This window comes from Mobula hypostoma, chromosome 15 (assembly GCF_963921235.1).
Source record: "Mobula hypostoma chromosome 15, sMobHyp1.1, whole genome shotgun sequence".
Taxonomy (NCBI): Eukaryota; Metazoa; Chordata; class Chondrichthyes; order Myliobatiformes; family Myliobatidae; genus Mobula; species Mobula hypostoma.
Window position 1 is genome coordinate 60,758,142 of NC_086111.1, and position 19,893 is coordinate 60,778,034.

General features: G+C 43.1%; 1 protein-coding gene across 3 annotated transcripts in view; it reads left to right on the forward strand.

Moving 5' to 3' along the window:
• The first annotated feature begins 484 nt into the window (after positions 1 to 484).
• The window catches only part of vgll4b (vestigial-like family member 4b), a 144,438-nt gene continuing 125,029 nt past the window's right edge, over positions 485 to 19,893 (forward strand). Inside the window, exons 1-2 of one of the 3 annotated variants that reach the window (XM_063068169.1) lie at positions 548 to 584; positions 870 to 967. In XM_063068169.1, coding sequence (XP_062924239.1) covers positions 904 to 967 — 64 coding nt within the window. In that variant the 5' untranslated portion in view covers positions 548 to 584; positions 870 to 903. Of the gene's footprint in view, positions 585 to 854; positions 968 to 19,893 lie in introns of those variants that run through there. The other 2 variants (XM_063068171.1, XM_063068170.1) reach the window with 2 other exon arrangements.

The following is a 19,893-nucleotide window of genomic DNA, read 5'->3' on the forward strand; positions in this document are numbered from 1 at the left end:
ACTGAAAGCGTTTCTCATTTTATAAATGAATTGCACGCTGACCTCTATTCTTCCCCTGTGGGAGCAGAATACTACAAAGCAACGTAAAATATTTTGGAAAAAGAAATCGCTGCCTCAAGTTAAAAAGGGTAAACCATGGCCAGGAGCTACACTCCAGTCCACGCCGCCCGTTCCAAAGAGTGTAAATTTCCTTGCCGGTTTTTTAAAAATGTGCATTTAATGTTGAACACTGGGCAAAGCGAGAGGGAAATCTCGAAAGGAAAATCAGAATGATTCCCCACCACCACCACCACCACCGCCCCCATCGCTCTGAATAACACTAACACCGGCGTGACGAGACCAAGGCTAAGGCTAAGGTTACGGTTAGTCATGTTCAGACACTTCCGCATCGTCCCCACTGACTCTACCTGAGGATATGACGCCTGGCGCTTATTAGCATAATTTATTCGGAGTTTGGAGTCGCTCTGAGCCAATGATGTTGTAGCACTTTCACCACCTGCCATGAGAGAATTCCATCATTCCTCACATTCTTCCCCCGTCAGAGTATCTACTTCACAGCCAAGAGGCGCTGGCATCAAACACAGGTAAATAGCACTGCGACCAGACATTGCAAATGTCACAAGCTAGACATTACATTTATACTCAGAAAAAGAAATGTAAGTGGACGCCAGCAGCTGATAATGAAGGGAAGGAGGAATGATATTGATTCTGGATTTAAAGCTTGCCTTTTTGTGTGTTATATTAGAGGCTTTGGTGCCTCTTGTTTTGAATGACTGTATCGCGTTCTTGTTCACTCGAAAAGATGTAGCCGAGTTTCTTCATTTGATGTGGTACAGGCAGTGTGCTCTGTTTTGCGTTCATTCTTTCAGGCTGCAGAGGTTTATATGCAGATACATTTAAGGAATGGAGACCCCTCTGGATGTCTTGTCCCGGGCAGCATCTTTACTACACGCTGATGACGAAAAACGTGAGTATGGTAATGAGAGGATTTAACAGCCAGAGAGTGAAGGGGAGAGACGTAAACTTCTTACAGAAGGAGTCTCCGGGGGTGATATTTCCCCACTCCATAGTTAGCGGCTGGAAGAAAGAGGAGGAAATGATGTTGTCTTTAAATATTGATATATTATTGGGTTCGTCCAGTGTATAAATTAATGAATGCGATGCTTGAGGCTAGACCATTGGAGTATGCTGCAAACAGACTAGTCTTGTTCCTCTTCCCCTCCCCCTAGGTTGTAGTATTGCGGTGGTTCTGGGAGTTCATGTTCCATTCGGGAATTGTTTACTCGCTTCCTCCTCCAGATTGCACATTCTGTTGTGTAACGTCACTATCCCTTTTTGTGTGTGTGGTCATTTCGACGAATCGTTATTTACTGGCGCGGGAGTCTGACCAGCTTTGAACCTGTTTTGTAATACCTGATTACCAAATTGTTTACATCGCGTACTGTGTGTGTGTGTGTTTTAACTGTGTTAAAGAGCACCCACGCATTTCACAGCATCAGCTTGCGGGAACGAGAGAAAAAAAAGTTCTGCTGCCTTTGTTTCGGCGTAGCGGGGGAGGGGAAGTATGTTTTTTATATATGTTCCTGAGTTAAACTTCAGCCAAGTGGTTTGGGTTTTAGGGAGACGCTTTCTTCCATTGTTTCAGTTCCTGGAGCAGACGGAAAGAGCACCCAGTGTTAAAACATTTCTCTTCTTCCCCCGCCCCCAATCCTTTTCATTGTCTGCACATCAGCGACTTCCCAAGGACCTTTTTATAGGACTTGCAAGAAGATGCAATGAAATGATGTAATCTCTGTCCAATCGCCGCTACCCCTCGCTGGATTTCAGCAAGGCTGTCAGTTTCAGAGAAGGGCGTTAGAGATGTAAACAGCGCATCTATCCGCCTGAAACCTGGGCACGCAGTGGGATTTCTAAACACCCCCGATCACTCTTGTTTGAGTTTTAGTCAATTTCTTCACCACACCGCTGTCGTAATATGTGTGAATGTGATTTGACTGTCTTGCACGTGGAGGTACATCACCTTGACCACGAGCAAGTTGTGTTCTGTTCACCACGGCCGGAATGAATCGATGGCCTTGCATGACGGGTAGTTCGGTCTTGCACTGCTTTGGAGGCATTCAGATGCTGGGCTGGTGGGAATGTGATGGGGAGATTGCTTAGTATTGATACTGGCGATTGGATTAGGTGGTGGTCCAGTATTCGGTGTTTCCTGTTTACGAGAAAGTGACTTCCCTTGCCTAATCTCCCACCCCCGCCACTTAGGCAAGTTTACACGTTTCCAAACGTATGCCCCAAAATCTAAATGTTCGGCCCAAACTCCACCATCCAGCCGTCATAGGGGAGTCATGCGAGGGAAAGCCGCTGTCCGCCGCTTGCCCTCCAAACCGTGCATCAGCTTCAGTCGGAATGTGTCAAAGTAACTTCATTGCTGGCCCAACATCCCGCCACCCCTCCCTCACCAACATGGTGTGAGAATGCTTTCAGTGGGTTCACTGCTGCAGCAGAAAAGGGCAGCTCAAGAGTTGGGGAATAAATACAGGCCTTGTAGGCAATGCCCCTTTTTGTGTAATTTTGGTTTGCCAAAGTGATGTAACTATTTTCTCAAATAATTTTGTAATCCAGTCACACAGGTCAGATTTGTTTATGGTCATTAATTCATTGGCTTGACCTGATTTTGGAGTGACTGTACGTTCTTTAGCAAGGTTACCAAAATCATTTGGTAACTCCAGCAGAATGCAAAGGGCACTTTAATAGCCTGTGGTAGATCCACATTTTAATGTTGGCTTTGGAAATGTCTTGGGTTATACAATGAGCTAAGACATTTCCTAAAGGGTAATATGTGAATGTTCCCTGCTCATTGTGATTTGTATAAATGACTTGGATGACAAAGTGGAAGAGTGGGTTAGTAGATGACATGCATTTTGATGGTGTTGTCATTGTTGCCGTAAGTTACAATGGGATATTGGTAGGATGCAAAGCTGGGCTGGGAAGTGGCAGATGGGTGTCAAACTTGAAGGCAGAATACAAGGTTATTGATAGGATTCTTAGTGGTGAGGAGGAACAGAAGGATCTTGAGGTCCACATTTATCGATACCTCCAAGTTGCTGTGCAAGTTGATAGGGTGATGTGCTGTATTGGCCTTCATTAGTCAGAGGGGTTGACTCGAAGAGCTCCAGGGTAAGGCTGCAGCTCTATAAAACTCTGGTTAGACCACACTTGGAGTATTGCTTTCGGTTCTAGTCACTTCATTATAAAGAAGGACAGGGAAGCTTTAGAGATGGTGCAGAGGAGATTTACCAGGATGCTGCCTGGATTACCGGGCATGTCTTTTGAGGAAATGTTGAGCAAAGTTGGGAAATATAAGATTGTTAATGTAACAAAGTTGGTGACAATGTAAAATACATCTGGAAGAAATGACTTTCAAGTCAAGTCAAGTTTATTGTCAGTTAGAAACATAGAAAACCTACAGCACAATACAGGCCCTTCGGCCCACAAAGTTGTGCCGAACATGTCCTTACCTTAGAAATGACTACGGTTACCCATAGTCCTCCATTTTTCTAAGCTCCATGTACCTATCCAGAAGTCTCTTAAAAGTCCCTATTGTATCTGCCTCCACCACCATTGCTGGCAACCCATTTGACTATATATATGTATACTGTCAAAGGAGACAAAGTTTCTCTGGACCACGGTGTAAAGCACAGTAGCACATATAGCACACAAAAACCTAGGAAAGTAAGAATTAAATCTATAAGTGAATTATGCATAAGTAAACAAAGTAAAGTGCATAAATTAAATATTTTCAGGTACAGTACAAATTATCTGGTGACCCTGAGAATGCGATGCAGCAGGGTGTTCAGAAGCCTGATGGCCAGAGGGAAGAAATAGTTTCCCATCCCGACCATTCTTGACGTTATGCATTAGAGTCTCCTGCCTGATGGTAGAAAGTCAGAGGATGCTGGATGGATGGATGGGATCCTTGATAATCCTAAGGGCCCTGCGTAGACAGGTCTCCTGATAAATGTCCCCAATGTTTGGTAGAGAGACCCCGAAGTTACTGTCAGCCACTCTCACTGCCCTTTGTAGGGACTTCCAAGTCTGATGCTCTGCTGCTTCCATACCAGATGGAGATGTAACTTGCCAGGACACTCTCAATGGTGCTCCTGTAAAATGCAGTTAAGATGGGGTGGGGGGGGTGGAGAGAGAGAGAGAGCCTTGTCTGCTTCAATCTCCTTGGGAAGTGGAGGTGCTGCTGCGTCTTCTTATTCAGGGAGGTGATATTGAAGGACCAGGCGTGGTCATCCATGATGTGAGCTCCCAGGAACTTGATGCGCTTGACTTTCTCTACAGAGGAGCGATGTATGCGCAGAGGGAGTATTTCATCTGCACCTTCCCAAAGTCTACAGTCATTTCCCTGGTCAGCTCCTTGTTCAGACTTGTGTTGTGTTCTTATACCAGTTCAGCAGCCACTCCAGTTCCTCCCTGAACTCCAACTCGTCATCATTGTTGATGAGGCCAATCACTGTTGTGTCATCTACAAACCTGATGACATGGTTTGAGCTGAATTCTGCGACACAGTTGTACACCAGCAGTGTGAACAGGAATGGGCTGGGCACATAGCCCTGGGGAGCGCCAGTGCTCAGTGCAATGGGACCAGAGACATTGGTGCCCACACCGTAGCCTTACTGTTAAGAAGTCCAGTATCCAGTTACGATGGGAGTTGTTGAGACCCAGCGAGGACAGTTCTCCCACCAGTTTCTCGGGTATGATGGTGTTAAACACAGAACTAAAGTCCATAAACAGCAGCCAGGCACATGGGTCCCAATTTTCCATGTGGAACGTGTCAGAGTGGAGGGCAGAGGAAATGGCACCGACCGTGAATCAATTCGAGTGATAAGCGAACTGGAGAGGGTTCAGTGTAGCCAGTAGAAAGGTTTTAATGCGCTCCATGACCAGACGCTCAAACCATTTCACAATGGTTGATGTTAATGCCATCGGATGATCGTCATTTAGGCAGGTTACTGTTGCCTTCTTTGGCTCTGGAATTATGGTTGCAACCTTGAAAACTGAAGGGACATTGGACTGTTCCAGAGAGATGTTGAATATATTCATCAGCACCTTAGTTAGCTGGGCTTGACAGTCTTCCAGAATCTGACCTGGTGTATTATTGGGCCCCACAGCTTTCTGTGGGTTGACCCTGGAATTCCAATTTTTGAACAAAGATTTCTCCATTACTTATTTTCGAATGGATATATTTAAGCTCTTTGTAATTGAGATAATCACAGGTTGTAAGAAATTCTTTTCCTGTTCCAACTATTCCATTCTAGCCATTGAATTGAAATTTCAATTCTTGGAACCAAGTACTTGAGATTGAAATCCATTCATCTGCGGGAATGAGTTAAATGAGTGATTATAAAAGATTTTGTGACAGAGAGGCTGAGCGGTGCTGGAACCCATTGCATAATTAGTGCATTTTTCAGGAAATAGTGTTATCTTTTGAGGAGACTTATAAGATACATAGCAAATTTCAGTATTTCTGCATACCCTGCCAGCCAAATTCGATCTGCTGTGGTTGTTTTACCTTTTTGTTAGTTTCAATCTTCAAAGTTCTAAGTAAATTTATTATCAAATTGCCTGGATTAGAGAGTCTTTCTTATGAGGAAAGGTTGAGCAAGGTAGAAAAATGTAAGATTGTTAATGTAACAAGGTTGTTGATAATGTACGAGGGATGATTGATAGGTTCGTGGCCTAAGGTAGAAGGAGTCAATTTTAGAAAACCTAGCACATTTATTTTTCCTACATTTACACACTTAGTCCAGCGGTCATGGAGCTTACAGATCCCTTCTTTGTAGAAGTTGGTGTCTTGGACCTCCAGAAAGTGGTCCACAGCAGAGATGATTGATAGGTTCATAGCCTACACTAGAAGGAGATGAGTTATTAACTTCAAACTTTTTGCATTTTCAGTCAAAGAGTTGAATTGCACGTGCATGTACCAAGAGCTGTATAGCATCTCCTTCTACCTTAGGCCACGAACTTATCAATCACACCTGCTGTGGACCACCTGGAGGTCCAAGACGCTCTCGTTATACGTACGTGCAGTTCAACTCTTTGAGTGATAATGCAGAAAGTTTGAAGTTAATAAATCAACTCCTTCTACCCTAGGGGTGAACTTATCAATCACCCCTGCTGTGGACCACTTCTACAAAGAAGGGATCCGTAAGCTCCACGACCGCTGGACTAAGTGTGTACATGTAGGAGGGGACTATGTTGAAAAATAAATGTGCTAGGTTTTCTAAAATTGACTCCTTCTACCTTAGGCCACAAACGTATCAATCATCCCTCGTAAAATGCATCCAGAAGTGAATTTCAATTTTTGAACACAGATTTTTACCTTTTTTGTATGGATATATTTAAGCTCTTTCTGATTGAGATAATGACAAGTGTCACCATATACAACCCTGAGATCCATTTTCTTGTGAGTATACTCAATAAATCCAGAGAATAATAACCTTTAACGTTTTAGGCTGAGACCCTTCGCCAGGGCCTGATGAAGGGTCTCAATCTGAAACATTGACTGTTTGCTCTTTTCTATAGATACTGCCTGGTCTGCTGAGTTCTTCCAGCATTTTGTGTGCAGATTTTCTCTAGTTTGTGAATAATAACCTTAGCAGAATCAATGAAAGACCACACCAACTTGGGCGTTCAACCAGTATGCAAAAGTCCGCGTCGTTGGTTGAAGTCATTGCCCACAGATTGCTATCCTCCTTTTGTGAACTGTTTCTTTGAGAGTGGGTACTTTAACTGCAGGCTGGAAGGGGGTGGGTTGCGGGGGCAGAAAATGCAAACTCTGTGTTTGAATGATTCCAGCAAGGTTCTCTGGAGAACAGCCAGGACCATAGGCATGGTTAAGTTTATCTTTTGCAAAACAAATTATACAAATTCTGCTGGCAAATCTGTTCTTGTTGAACCACCAAAAGTTCACTGAGACTGGACAATGAGAAGGCCTTGTTGTAGTGGCTTTTGTTCAATAGCATTGTATTGTATATAAATAGCTGAAGGTTTACTCAGCCTTGTTTATCTTAGCTAAGTAGTGTGAAGGCTGTAAACAGTAATTGTGATTTGTCTCCATATGTACTCCATCGAAATTAGTGTATTTGCTGAATTCTATTCTAGAAACATGCATCCCTTTGCACCTTAGAACAGGGATTCCCAATCTTTTTTTGTGCTGTGGGCATCTACCATTAACTAAGGGGCTTGTGGACTTCAGATTAGGAACCGCTGTCTTAGAGTCTAGCTGATGACCAAAGACTATAGCCAATAATGCAGAGGTAACTAAAGAGAGAGGAATCAATAACTAGAATAGCATAAATAACTAGAACCAAATACTACTTTTTCCAGTGGTGTTGGGTGAGACCAGAACTAGAGGTCATGGATTAAGGGTGAGAAGTGAACTGTTTAAGAAAAGCGTGAAGGGAAGCTTCTTCACAGAGGCTGGTGAGAGTGTTGAAAAAGCTGCCAGCACAAGTGGTGGACGTGGGTTCAATTTTAACATTTAAGTTTGGATAAGTACGTTGATATGGGGTATGGAGAACTATGGTCCAATCGTAGGGCGATGGGACTAGACAGAGTAACAGTTCGGCATAGACTAGATGGGCTGAAGGGCCTCTTTCTGTGCTGTAGTGTTCAATGATTCTATGAAGGAGAGCAAGCCTGCATCTGATGGGCTGAATAGCTCATCCCTGTATAAAAGTTTATATATAAACTTTTGAGTTATAATTTCAATAAATTAACTTCCTGTTTAACCTTGGCAGTTTCTACACTTTTTATCAAGAACTTACTAAAATAGAAAAAGGATATGGAAGTTACAGACTTCCCACCCTGCAAAAACTCATTTCAGGGAGGTAGCACCATTAATTTGCGGGACACTTCCAGAACTTCCGGGAGAGGTGGGATGTCTGCAATAGAGTAGCACCTTAGCAGCTAGCCAGCTAGCTTAAATAACGTCAGCTATGCTAATGAATGAATGACACCTGTTAAACTCACCTCAACATGTCTTTTACAGTCTTAACCCACCATGGGCAATAGAAGAGTCACTGTTACAAACAGTGCAGCAAGAAACACTGTCATTATTTTTGACCCCTATTAGGCAAGGGTACACTTTAGGGTAGTCTGGGGTGACGTACGTTTTATATTTTCTTTTTTTGGAACACTCTGCCATGGCGCACACTCTCTCTCTCTCTCTCTCTCTCTCTCTCTCTCTCTCTCTCTCTCTCTCTCTCTCTCTCTCTCTCTCGTGGTCACTCTTGTGCTCGCTGTCTCTCACACGCGCTCGCTCTCACGCTGTCTCTCACTCTCGTGGTCTCTCTCGCGTTCGCTCTCTCTCTCTTGGTTGCTCTCACGCTCGCTCATTCTCTCTCAAAAGAATTGATTTCCAGGACATTGTATATAATTTGCGGGCATCAGGGAGCCACTATTAATATGCGGGAGACTCCCGGAACTTCCGGGAGAGGTGGGATGTCTGAAGTTAAGAAATTAAGTACATTAATTTAATTTGCCTTAAAGAGTGGATGTAAAATTACTTGAGAGAGAAAGGAGGAGGAAGAGATGCCAACTGAAGTTTTGTCTGGATTAAGATGAACAAACATTACCCTTGTTATGTATATTGGACCATTTAGAAAGTGGTGCTTAAATGACCTCCATGAGGATGTCTGCCCATTTCAATTATCACTTGCCTCACTCCTACAACAAGATGGCACAGGTTTTTGAGATTAGAGGTGAGAGATATAAAAGAGACATCAGAGGCAGCTGCTTCATCTAAAGGGTGGTGCATATTTAGAATAAGCTGCCAGAAATGGTGGTTGAGGTGAGTACTTAGCAACATCTCTAAGAGCCATGTAAGTGGGTGCATGGATGGGAGATATTTAGTGGACTAAGAGCCAAATGTGACTGGATTGGACTAGCTTGCTGGCAGCACAGATGGGTTGAGCCAAAAGGCCTGCTTCTCAGATGCATGGCCATGACTTGTATAACTATTCAGCTTCCTACTCAGAAAATGGAGCCCAAGCATTTCCACTGCAGAGGTCTAAAGGCAAAGACACAGTAGAAACATAGAGATTGGGTAGTTCTGTGGATGAAAATGCTTGGGCCTATACAAATAGGTCAAGTAAGTTCATTGAATAACTAAGACCTTTAAATATGTTGGCTTATTTGTGCATCAACAAGAGTGATATGGATAGATGAAATGCAATTTGGAAAACATTGGACATTTCAAATCTTAAGGCTAAATATAACACAAAGTATTGGTTTGTGTTTCAATTATAGATGTTAATCTTTTAACTTGTTCATATAGGTTGACATTAGGAACTTTGCCCTTTAGCTTTGTCATTATTGTCTTAACTATTAGAGGCAACTGGCCCTGTTTTCTTAAGCAACTGAGATTTGGCAATGGGTGTGTGGGCTTTGTCCACAGGGTCAGCAGTCAACCATATACAGTAAACTGGCATAGCCTGCACGCCTGCGGTCTTGTTGGGCTCTTCACCTCCTCTGTTATTACATGGCCCTTGGGAGTACTAATCAGGCCAGTGAAGTGACTGAATTGAATGCATCATTTCAACGAATGTTCTGTTTTACTTTGCTGTGTGATGTGCTTCTGTATGTCCACAATCTCTTCCCTTTTTGTTTTTCTCTTGGGCGGTGTTCCTGGATGGAAATGTCCGATACCATCAGGAACTTGCTTTGTTTTGATAATACAGTACGGCATTTCTCTCCGGTTGAGGTTATAACAATTAGGCTCTGAAAACTCCAGTGAGATTTTGCTTTGAGAGTTACAAGCTATTTTGGAAAGATTATTGATCAGGGATTCAATTCAACCGGCAATCTTCCAAATTCCTTTTAGGCTGTAGTTATCTTAAAACACAAATGTGAAAATTCTTAATTTCACAGACAATTCTAATTTAGGTTGCCATTCTTCCAGTATGAGGTATGAGTGTTATGTTAGGGGCTAAGAGTGTTTTTGCTGCAACTGGCCTTGGCCAGGTTGTTCAATCTATGCATGGCTATCATAAGTTGCTAGACATTCTTCTGCCATTTATTATTCAGCTTCGGGGATGTTTTGTTGGATTTTAGTCTTGGCATGCATGCCTGTTTCTTTTTCTAGTGGTGAGGATAGATCTTCCAGTCCAGAAGAGCCTCTTTTATGGTCCTCATCATTCTCATCAAGCCTGCTCTGGTGTTTTGAGAAAAAGTAAGACTCTCCTCAGAGGGGCCCATTATGGTGGACTTCAGATCAGCCCAGATGCCGCAGACACTTTAAAGTTAAAGGCATCCGTTAGTCTTGCGAGACCATGGATCTGTGCCTGGAAAGTCTTCACTCTCCAGGGCAAGGTTGTATGGAAGACCAGCAGTTGCCCATGCTGCAAGTCTCCCCTCTCCACGACACTGATGTTGTCCAAGGGAAGGGCATTAGGACCCATACAGCTTGGCACTAGTGTCGTCGCAGAGCACTGTATGATTAAGTGCCTTGCTCAAAGACACAACACGCTGCCTCGGCTGGGGCCTGAACTCACGACCTTCAGATCGCTAGTCCAATGCAATAACCATTTGGCCACGTGCCCACACTGTGTGATTGCTATTGACTGGGGGCTAACAGGTTATCTATGAAATATTGCCTAAGAAGACCTACTCTTATCAGGGCATTTTGAGGGCTTTAACGCTGATTTAATTGTAGCAACATTCCTACTGTGGCTGGTGTCTTGTGGACAATTAGAAATATCACTGCCCAAACAACCAGGTATATTGTGATGGAGATATCGTTGCGGTCCTTCACTCAGGCAAAGATGTAATTGAACAAAGGCCATGGTGCGGTCCAGATGAGTTGCCTTGATGTCTCAAATCCAGCTGAGGGATGAAATTCATTTCTTGCATGTTTACGTCAATCTGGCATGCAAGGCATGACTCTAATTAACAGTTCAACAATAAAGCTAATCTGTCAAGATTAGTGTCAAGCAAGACTCATGCATAACTCTAACACTGTCTTCAATCTATTTTGCAGCCGTGCTGCACTTTGCTTCCATTAACCTTCCTGTTGGACTAGAGGCCATCTGCACAACTGTTCATCCTACACTCTTAAATTGGGAATCATTGTAGTCTCTATAGAGTCATAGAGCACTACAGCACAGAATCAGGTTCTTTGGCCCATCTACTCCATGCCAGCCTTGTCTTCTGCCTAATCCCATCTACCTGCCCCTGGATCATCGCCCTCCATACCTCTCTCATCCATGTATCTATCCATCATAGGCATCCGTTAGTCTCGTGAGACCATGGATTTGCGCCTTGGAAGGTTTCCAGGGCGCAGGCCTGGGCAAGGCTGTATGGAAGACCAGCAGTTGTCCATGCTGCAAGTCTCCCCTCTCCACGCTATCCAAACTTCTATCTATCCAAACTTCTATTAAAATTTAAAATTGACATAGCATCCACCAATTCTTCTGGAAGCCCATTCCACATTCACACCACCTTCTGAGTGAAAAATTTCTCCTTCAGATTCCACCTTTCATCCCAATCCTGTAAGCTCTAGTCTCACCCAACATGGGGAGAAAAAAACCTGCAACCATTCATCCTATCTATAATCCCTCACAATTTTATATACCTCTATAAGATCTTCCTCAATTATCCTGCACTCCAGAAAATAAAGTCCTAGTTCAAACTTCCTCTACAACTCAGGTCCTCCAGTCACAGCAACATCCTGTTTCTGTGCACTCTTTCAAGCTTATTGATACCTTTTCTATAGGTAGGTGACCATAACCGCTACCAATAATCCAAACTTGCTCTCGCCAGCATCTTGTACAACTTCTTCTTAAAATCCTAGCTCCTTTTCTTAATGGCTTAACTTATAGTCATAGTCATACTTTATTGATCCCAGGGGAAATTGGTTTTCGTTACAGTTGCACCATAAATAATAATAGAACCATAAATAGTTAAATAGTAATATGTAAATTATGAAATAAGTCCAGGACCAGCCTATTGGCTCAGGGTGTCTGACCCTCCAAAGGAGGAGTCGTAAAGTTTGATGGCCACAAGCAGGAATGACTTCCTATGACACTCTGTGCTGCATCTCAGTGGAATGAGTCTCTGGCTGAATGTACTCCTGTGCCCACCCAGTACATTATGTAGTGGATGGGAGACATTGACCAAGATGGCATGCAACTTAGACAGCATCCTCTTTTCAGACACCACCGTGAGAGAGTCCAGTTCCATCCCCACAACATCACTGGCCTTATGGATGAGTTTGTTGATTCTGTTGGTGTCTGCTACCCTCAGCCTGCTGCCCCAGCACACAACAGCAAACATGATAGCACTGGCCACCACAGACTCGTAGAACATCCTCAGCATCGTCCGGCATGTTCTTATAAAAGCCAATGTAGCAAAAGCTCCCTTTGCTACTTATCTATCGCAAATAGACCCTATCAAGGTATGATGCCACTTTTAAGAATTTGGATCTGTGTTCCTGAGCCCCTTTGTTCTACTGCACATCTCAGCTCCGCGCCATTCACTGTGTAAGCCTTACCCTTGTCTGTCCTTCATAATTGTGTAGATGAACTCTAGTCTAGCAGGAACCATATTAGAAGCAAGGGGTAGCACATGGATGTTAGAAAAGATGTAGGGTTATGTGGGAGAGAAGGGTTAAGTTGATCTTAGAGTAGGTTAAAAGGTCAGCACAGCATTGTAGGGCAAAGGGCATGTACTGTGTTGGATTTTTCAATGTTAAAATGAAATACCTCACACATGTTAGCTTTGTATTCCATCTGCCATTTTGCAGCCCATTCTCTCAGCTGGTCCAAACACTCTGCAAGCTTTGATAGCCTTCCTTGTTACTCTGTATGACCCAGTCTTGATATCATCCACAAATTTGTTGATCATGTTTACCACATTTACAATTAAATAATTAATATAGATTTTTTTAAAAAGCAACAATGGGGAGCACAGATCCCTATTCGTCACAGGCCTTCAGGCAGAGAGACAACCATCTACTACCACTCTTTAAAGCAATATCAAGAAAACAGAGGTCCTGTACTGACCTGCTTTGCTACACACTCTTGGTACCTGTTGCTTGCTAGCCTTCTCCCATCAGACAGAAGATACAAAAAGCCTGAAAGCACACTGATATAAGATGTTTGATAAGATGGACTCTTGACCTTACAACCTACCTTGTCTGGGTAGCCTCCAACCTGATGACATGAATATTGATTTCTCCTTCCTGTAAACAAATTTTGCCCCCCCCCCACCGTTCCCCTCTCTGACCTTTTACTTGTTCTCACCTACCTGTTACTTCCTGCAGGGTTTCCCCCTCCTTCCCTTTATCCTATTGTCCACACTCCTCTCCTATCAGATTCCTTCTCCAGACCTTGACCTTTCCCACCCACCTGGCTTCACCTATCACCTTCCAGCTAGCCTCCTTCCCCTCCTTCCCCTCCACCCCTCCCACCTTTTTATTCTGGTGTCTTCCCCCTTCCTTCACAGTCCTGAAGAAGGATCTCAGCCTGAAGTGTTGACTGTGTATTCATTTCCATGGCTCAGTTCCTCAGGCATCTTGTGGGTAGTGCCTTGTTATGATCTTGCATCTTACTGTTTACCTGCACTTTACTTTCTCTGTAGCTTTATACTGCAGTGGCTTTGTCTTGCCATGTTCTCCTTCAATGTGTTCAATCTGTATGAACTGTGTGCAAGACCAGCTTTTTGTGCAAATGACACCAATTCCATTTTCAACTCCCTGTGACAATGAAGATTCATCATGTGATTTGAGAAAATGTAGCACGCTTCCCACGTTTCGCGTATCACCGTTAAACAGAAGCATTACGGGCACCGTGGTAAGCATAGCGGTTAGCATGATGCTATTACAGCTCCGGAGTTCAGAGTTAAATTCCAGCACCATCTGGAATGGGTTTACACGTTCTCCCCAGGAACTGCATGCATTTCTCCAGGTGCTCTGGTTTCCTCCTGCAGTCCAAATACATACCCATTTAGTAGGTTAATTGGTAATTGTAAATTGAAATGTGATTGGGCTAATGCTAAATAGGTGGTTTGCTGGTTGATGAGGCTTATTGGGCTAGAAGGGCCTGGTCTTCACTATCTGTAAGCAGATAAATCAACACGATTTGCCATTGTCTTTTGTGCAGCAGTATAGCCTTGGGTTGCACGTGGAAAAGAGTTTAAGGATCAAATTTATGATTATGAAGACATGCAGTCCTCTTTTATTGTCATTTAGTAATGCACGCATTAAGAAATGATACATTATTTCCTCTGGTGTGATATCACAAAACACAGGACAGACCAAGACTGAAAAAACTGACAAAACCACATAATTATAACATATAGTTACAAACAGTGCAACAATACCATAACTTGATGAAGAAGTCCATGAGCACAGTAAAGTTCAGAGTTTCTCAAATGTCAAAAATAAATATTGGAAGAATAAGCAAACTGATATTGGGTACTCTCTCAGACCAGGAGCCACGTCACAAAAAGCTACGATGCAACTAATTCCCAATTGCAACTATCTCCCGTTTGCCAGGCAGCGCTGTTGCCATGCTCAAAGCAGACAGTCTGTTCGGAGCTCTTTTAGGGAAATAGGCAGATTCAGGAAAAGATTCAAGTGTATTCTAAGTGTCCTGTGAATCTCTGGTCATTATCACTTAACTTGGAGGGGGAATATTTGGGTGGCCCCAAGGCCCTTAAGCCCTTGTTGTGGAAGTACACAGAAGCCCAGTATAAATGAGGGATCACACCACTTCGTAAAGTACCTCCTCCATCACTGACCTTCTCCCCCATGTATAGAAGAGACTGCCGTTCCTATGTTGGCCTTGGGACTGGAACGGAAGTAAATCCCCGGGTGCTCCGGTTTCGTCCCACTGACCAAAGATGCATGGGGTAGGTTACTTGGTCTTTGCAAATTGTCCCGTGATCAGGTTAGGGTTAATTAGGGTTGTGGGATTGCTGGGCAGTGTGGCTCAAAGGGCCTTCTCCACACAATATCGCAAAATAAAATAAACTGAGCTGCTGTTACAACACAATTTGAAATAATAGGTGTACGACTGTTGACAATTTAGCAGCATTACTTCAGTGCTGTAATTAAAATTATGTCTTTACAAGCCATTTCCTGCATCGTCTATCACCTCTTTAGTTGAACATACATCAGTGTGGTATCCTAGTGACAGTTCTTAGCAAAACAACTATCACAGACTTACTCGTCAAAATTGAAGAAAGAAAGATAATTGTCACTATGGTGAGTCACCAGGAGTGGAATGAGATATGCAGGCATCAGGCAGGACTGAGATTAACGGGAAGGTTGTATTTGATGAGACAGCCTTCCTAGTAAAGCATCTTCTACATTTGTGAGCTTAGTGTCAAAGATTGTGAATCTCTGAAATGTGTTCCTCTCAAAAATGTAAAGGAGCAATAGACAGTTTGCGGTAGCTGGGAAATTTAAACTGAAGTAATGAAATAAATGGGCTTAAAAGCAAAGGTATTAATGATATCCACACATGGCTCCATCCACCTTATATTTTCCCCCATTCCATTTCCACCTATCTGAGTCGCCTTTTAATTGAACACTCCACACACCTTCCACTTACTCATTATCCTCTTTCCCCATACAGTTCAACGTCTCTTACCAGCCTCTGATTCACCCCACCATTCTTACTCCTAGCTGCAGGCCATCTTCCCTCCACAACAGGGGTTCCCAACCTTTTTTTTGCCCTGGAATCCTACCATTAACTAAGGGGCCTGTTGTCATCAGGTTGGGAACCCTGCTCTATGCTCTCAGTCCTGATACAGGGTCTCACCCCAAAAGATTGACCACCCCTCTGCCTCCATGGATGCTGAGTTCTGCCAGTGTATTGTTGTATGCCTGCAAAATGACTGAAATCAAGGATCCCACCCACCCCAGGCATTCCGTCTTTTCCCCTCTCCCATCGGGCAGAAGATACAAAAGCTTGAAAGCACGTACCACCAGGATCCCAAACACAAGAGATTCTGCAGACGCTGGAAGTCCAGAATAACAGGTACAAAGTGCTGGAGGAACGCAGCAGGTCAGGTAGCATGAAGGGTCACAGCCTGAAACATCAACTCTTCATTAGATGCTGCCTGACCTGCTGAGTTCTTGAAGCAATTTTTATGTGTTACTCATCTTTGATTCCATACTTCTCAGGCTCTTGAACAGACCTCTTGCAGGTTAAGAGGAACTATTGGCCTCCTAATCTATGCTGTTATGATTTTGCATTTCATCATTTCCCTTCAATGCACTTTTTCTGTGATTTTTAAACTTTATTCTGCATTGCTATTGTGTTACCTTATTTTAGCTCAATGCACTGAGTAATGATTTGATCTGTATAAATAGTTTGCAAGATGAGTTTTTCACTGTATAATGGTACATGTGACAATAAAAAGCCAATATCAATACTGGATTTGAAAACCATTGTGTTTCACGTCTTTGTAGGAAGAAGTTCTACTACTGTTATCCAGGATGTAAATTTATACCCTCAGCAATGAGGTACATTCATACTTGGCCATACCATGGAGGGGTGGGAGGGGAGAGTTAAACCATGAAGCTAAGGGGCAATTAGGGATGTCAGTAAATCATGACCTTGCTAACAATATCCATATACTATGAACAAAGCACACACAAACATGCTTTGTAACTTTGATACTGCATTTGCTCACCTCCTCAGTGGTGAGGACAAATGCAAAGTTAGCATTCATTTCAAGAGGACTAGAATATAAAAGCAAGGATGTAATGGTGAGACTTTATAAAGCAGTGGTAAGACAGGTTTGGCCCCTTATCTTAGAAAGGTCATCCTGACACTGGAAAGGGTTCAAAGGAGGTTCACAAAAATTTTTCTGGGGTTGAATGGCTTGTCATACGAAGAGGGTTTGATGGCTCTGGGCCTGTATTCACTAGAACTCAGAAGAATGAGGGGTGACCTGATGAAACCTGTCGAATGTTGAAGGGCTTCAATAGCGTGGATGTGGAGAAGATGTTTCCTATGGTGGGAGAGTCTAGGACCAGTGGACACAGCCTCAGAACAGAGGGGCATCCTTTCAGAATGCAGCCAAGGTGGAATTTCTTTAGCCAGAAAGTGGTGAATCTGTTGAATTTGTTGCCACAGGTAGCTGTGGATGCCAAGTCTTTACGTATATTTAAGGCAGAGGTTGATAGATTGTTGACCGTTCAGGACATGAAGGGACATCAAGGGGCAGGGAGGGGTAGAAGATTGGGGCTGATAGGAACAATGCATCAGCCATGATGAAATGGTGGAGCAGACTCAATGGACTAAATGGCTTTATTCTGCTCCACTATCTTACAGTTTTATATTTGCAGTAGAGCATCTTGTACAATATTCCTCTACAGCAGGGGTCCCCAACCAAAAAGCAAGCAACATCAAACTCAATTTTTTATGGAGATTTTAAACATATCTTGTTCATTGTAAGCTGATCCATTTGAGGAGCATGGTAATAATTTGCCTCACAATCATAGTACGATGACTAGAACAATTTCTTTTCAGTAGCAGATTGCAAAGAAACAAAGTAAACAATACACAGTTTGTTCATATCATGTTCAACACAATTATCATCCAGACATTACTCACCTGGAAGGTTAGTGAGTAATAGATGAGCTATAAGACATTTCTTCCATTTCCTGTGTGTCGACAGAGTTCTGAAGAGATAGAAAAGACAAGTTAGTTCTGTAATCCTGTGTTTGGCATGGTGTTTTATTGAAAGTTTAGTTTGTGCTGCCAATGGATATTTGGAAAGACCTGTGAGACCAGAGCTAGTTCTGGCCTCTCTGAACTGACTTTGTGGCTGTGAACTCACTTTTGTGAACTTCACTTAGACCATAAGACATGGGAGAAGAATTAGGCCATTCAGCCCATTGAGTCTGCTCCACCATTCCATCATGGTTGATCCCAGATCCAGCTCAACCCCATACACCTGCTTTCCTGCCATATCCTTTGATGCCCTGACCGATCAGGAAACTATCAACTTCCACCTTGAATGTACCCATGGACTTAGCCTCCACCACAGTCTGTGGTAGAGCATTCCACAGATTTACCACTCTCTGACATTAAAAAATTCCTCCTTACCCCGTCCCAAAAAGTTGCCCCTCAATTTTCACGTTGTGCCCTCTAGTTCTGGATACCCCCACCATAGAAAACAACCTCTCCACATCCATCTTGCCTAGCCCTTTCAACATTCGGTAGGCTTCAATGCCATACCCCACCCCCTGCATTCTTCTAAATTCCAGCAAGTATAGGCCCTAAGCTGCTGAACAGTCCTCATATATTAACCCTTTCATTCTTGGAATTATCGGCATGAACCTCCTCTGGACTCTCTCCAATGACAACACATCCTTTCTGAGATACGGTGCCCAAAACTGTTGACAATACTTCAAGTACAGCTTGACTAGTGTCTTATAAAGCCTCAGCATTATCTCCTTGCTTTTATATCCTATTCCCTTGAAATAAATGTCAACATTTTATTTGCCGCCTTTACCACAGACTCAACCTGTAAATTAACTTTCTGGTAGTCTTGCATGAGGACTCCCAAGTCCCTCTTCTGCACCTCTGATGTTTGAACCTTCTCCCCGTTTAGATAATAGTCTACACTATTGATCCTTTTACCAAAAAGCCTTATCATACATTTCCCAACACTGTATTCCATCTGCCTCTTTTTTCCCATTCTTCCAATTTGTTTAAGTTCTGCTGCAATCGCATTGCTTCCCCAGCACTACCTACCTTTCCACCTAGCTTCGTATCATTTACAAACTTTGCCACAAAGCCATCGTCCATTATCCAAATCATTGACAAACAATGTGAGAATCAGTGGTCCCAATACCGATCCCTGAGGAACACCACTAGTCAGTGGCAGCCAACCAGTAAAGGTCTCCTTTATTCCCACTTGCTGCCTCCTGCCTGTCAGCCATTCCTCTATCCATGCCAGTATCTTTCCTGTAACGCCACAGGATTTTATCTTGTTAAGCAGCCTCATGTGTGGCACCTTATCGAGTATCTTCTGAGAGTCCAAGTAAATGATATCTACTGCCTCTCCTTTGTCCACCTTGCCTGTTACTTCCTCGAAGAACTCTAACAGATTTGTCAGGCAAGATCTCTCTTTATAGAAACCATATTGATTTTGACCTATTTTATCATTAGACTCCAAGTACCCTGAAATCTCATCCTTAATAATAGATTCCAACACTTTCCAATCCACAGAGGTTAGGCCAAATGGCCTATAATTTCCTTTCTTTTGCCTTCCTCCCTTAAGAGTGGAGGGACATTTTTAATCTTCCATTCCTCTGGGACCTTGCCAGAATGAAGTGGTTCTTGAAAGATCATGACTAATACATCCATTATCTCTTCAACACCTCAAAGGATTCTGGGATGAAGTCCATCTTGTCCAGGTAACTTGTTCACCTTAAGATCTTCGAGTTTGCCTAGCACTTTTTCCTTTGTAATAGCAATGGCACTTACTCCTGCTCCCTGATACTCATGGACCACTGGCACATTGCTAGTGTCTTCCACAGTGAAGACTAATGCAAGGTACCCATTAAGTTCATCTGCCATTTCTTTGTCCCCCACTACTACCTCACCAGCATCACTTTCCAGTGTTCCAATATCAAAACCCACCCACCCCCTATTACTCTTTATATAACTGAAAAAACTCATAGTATCCTGCTTTATATTTCTGGTTTGTTATCTTTTCCCTCACAGCTTTTTTACATGTCTTTTGTTGGACTTTAAAAGCTTCCCAATCATTCAACTTCCCATTCACCTTTGCTACTTTATACACCCTTCCCTTGGCTATTATTTACTTGTGTTTTATTGTTAGCAAGATTTATTCTTTTCT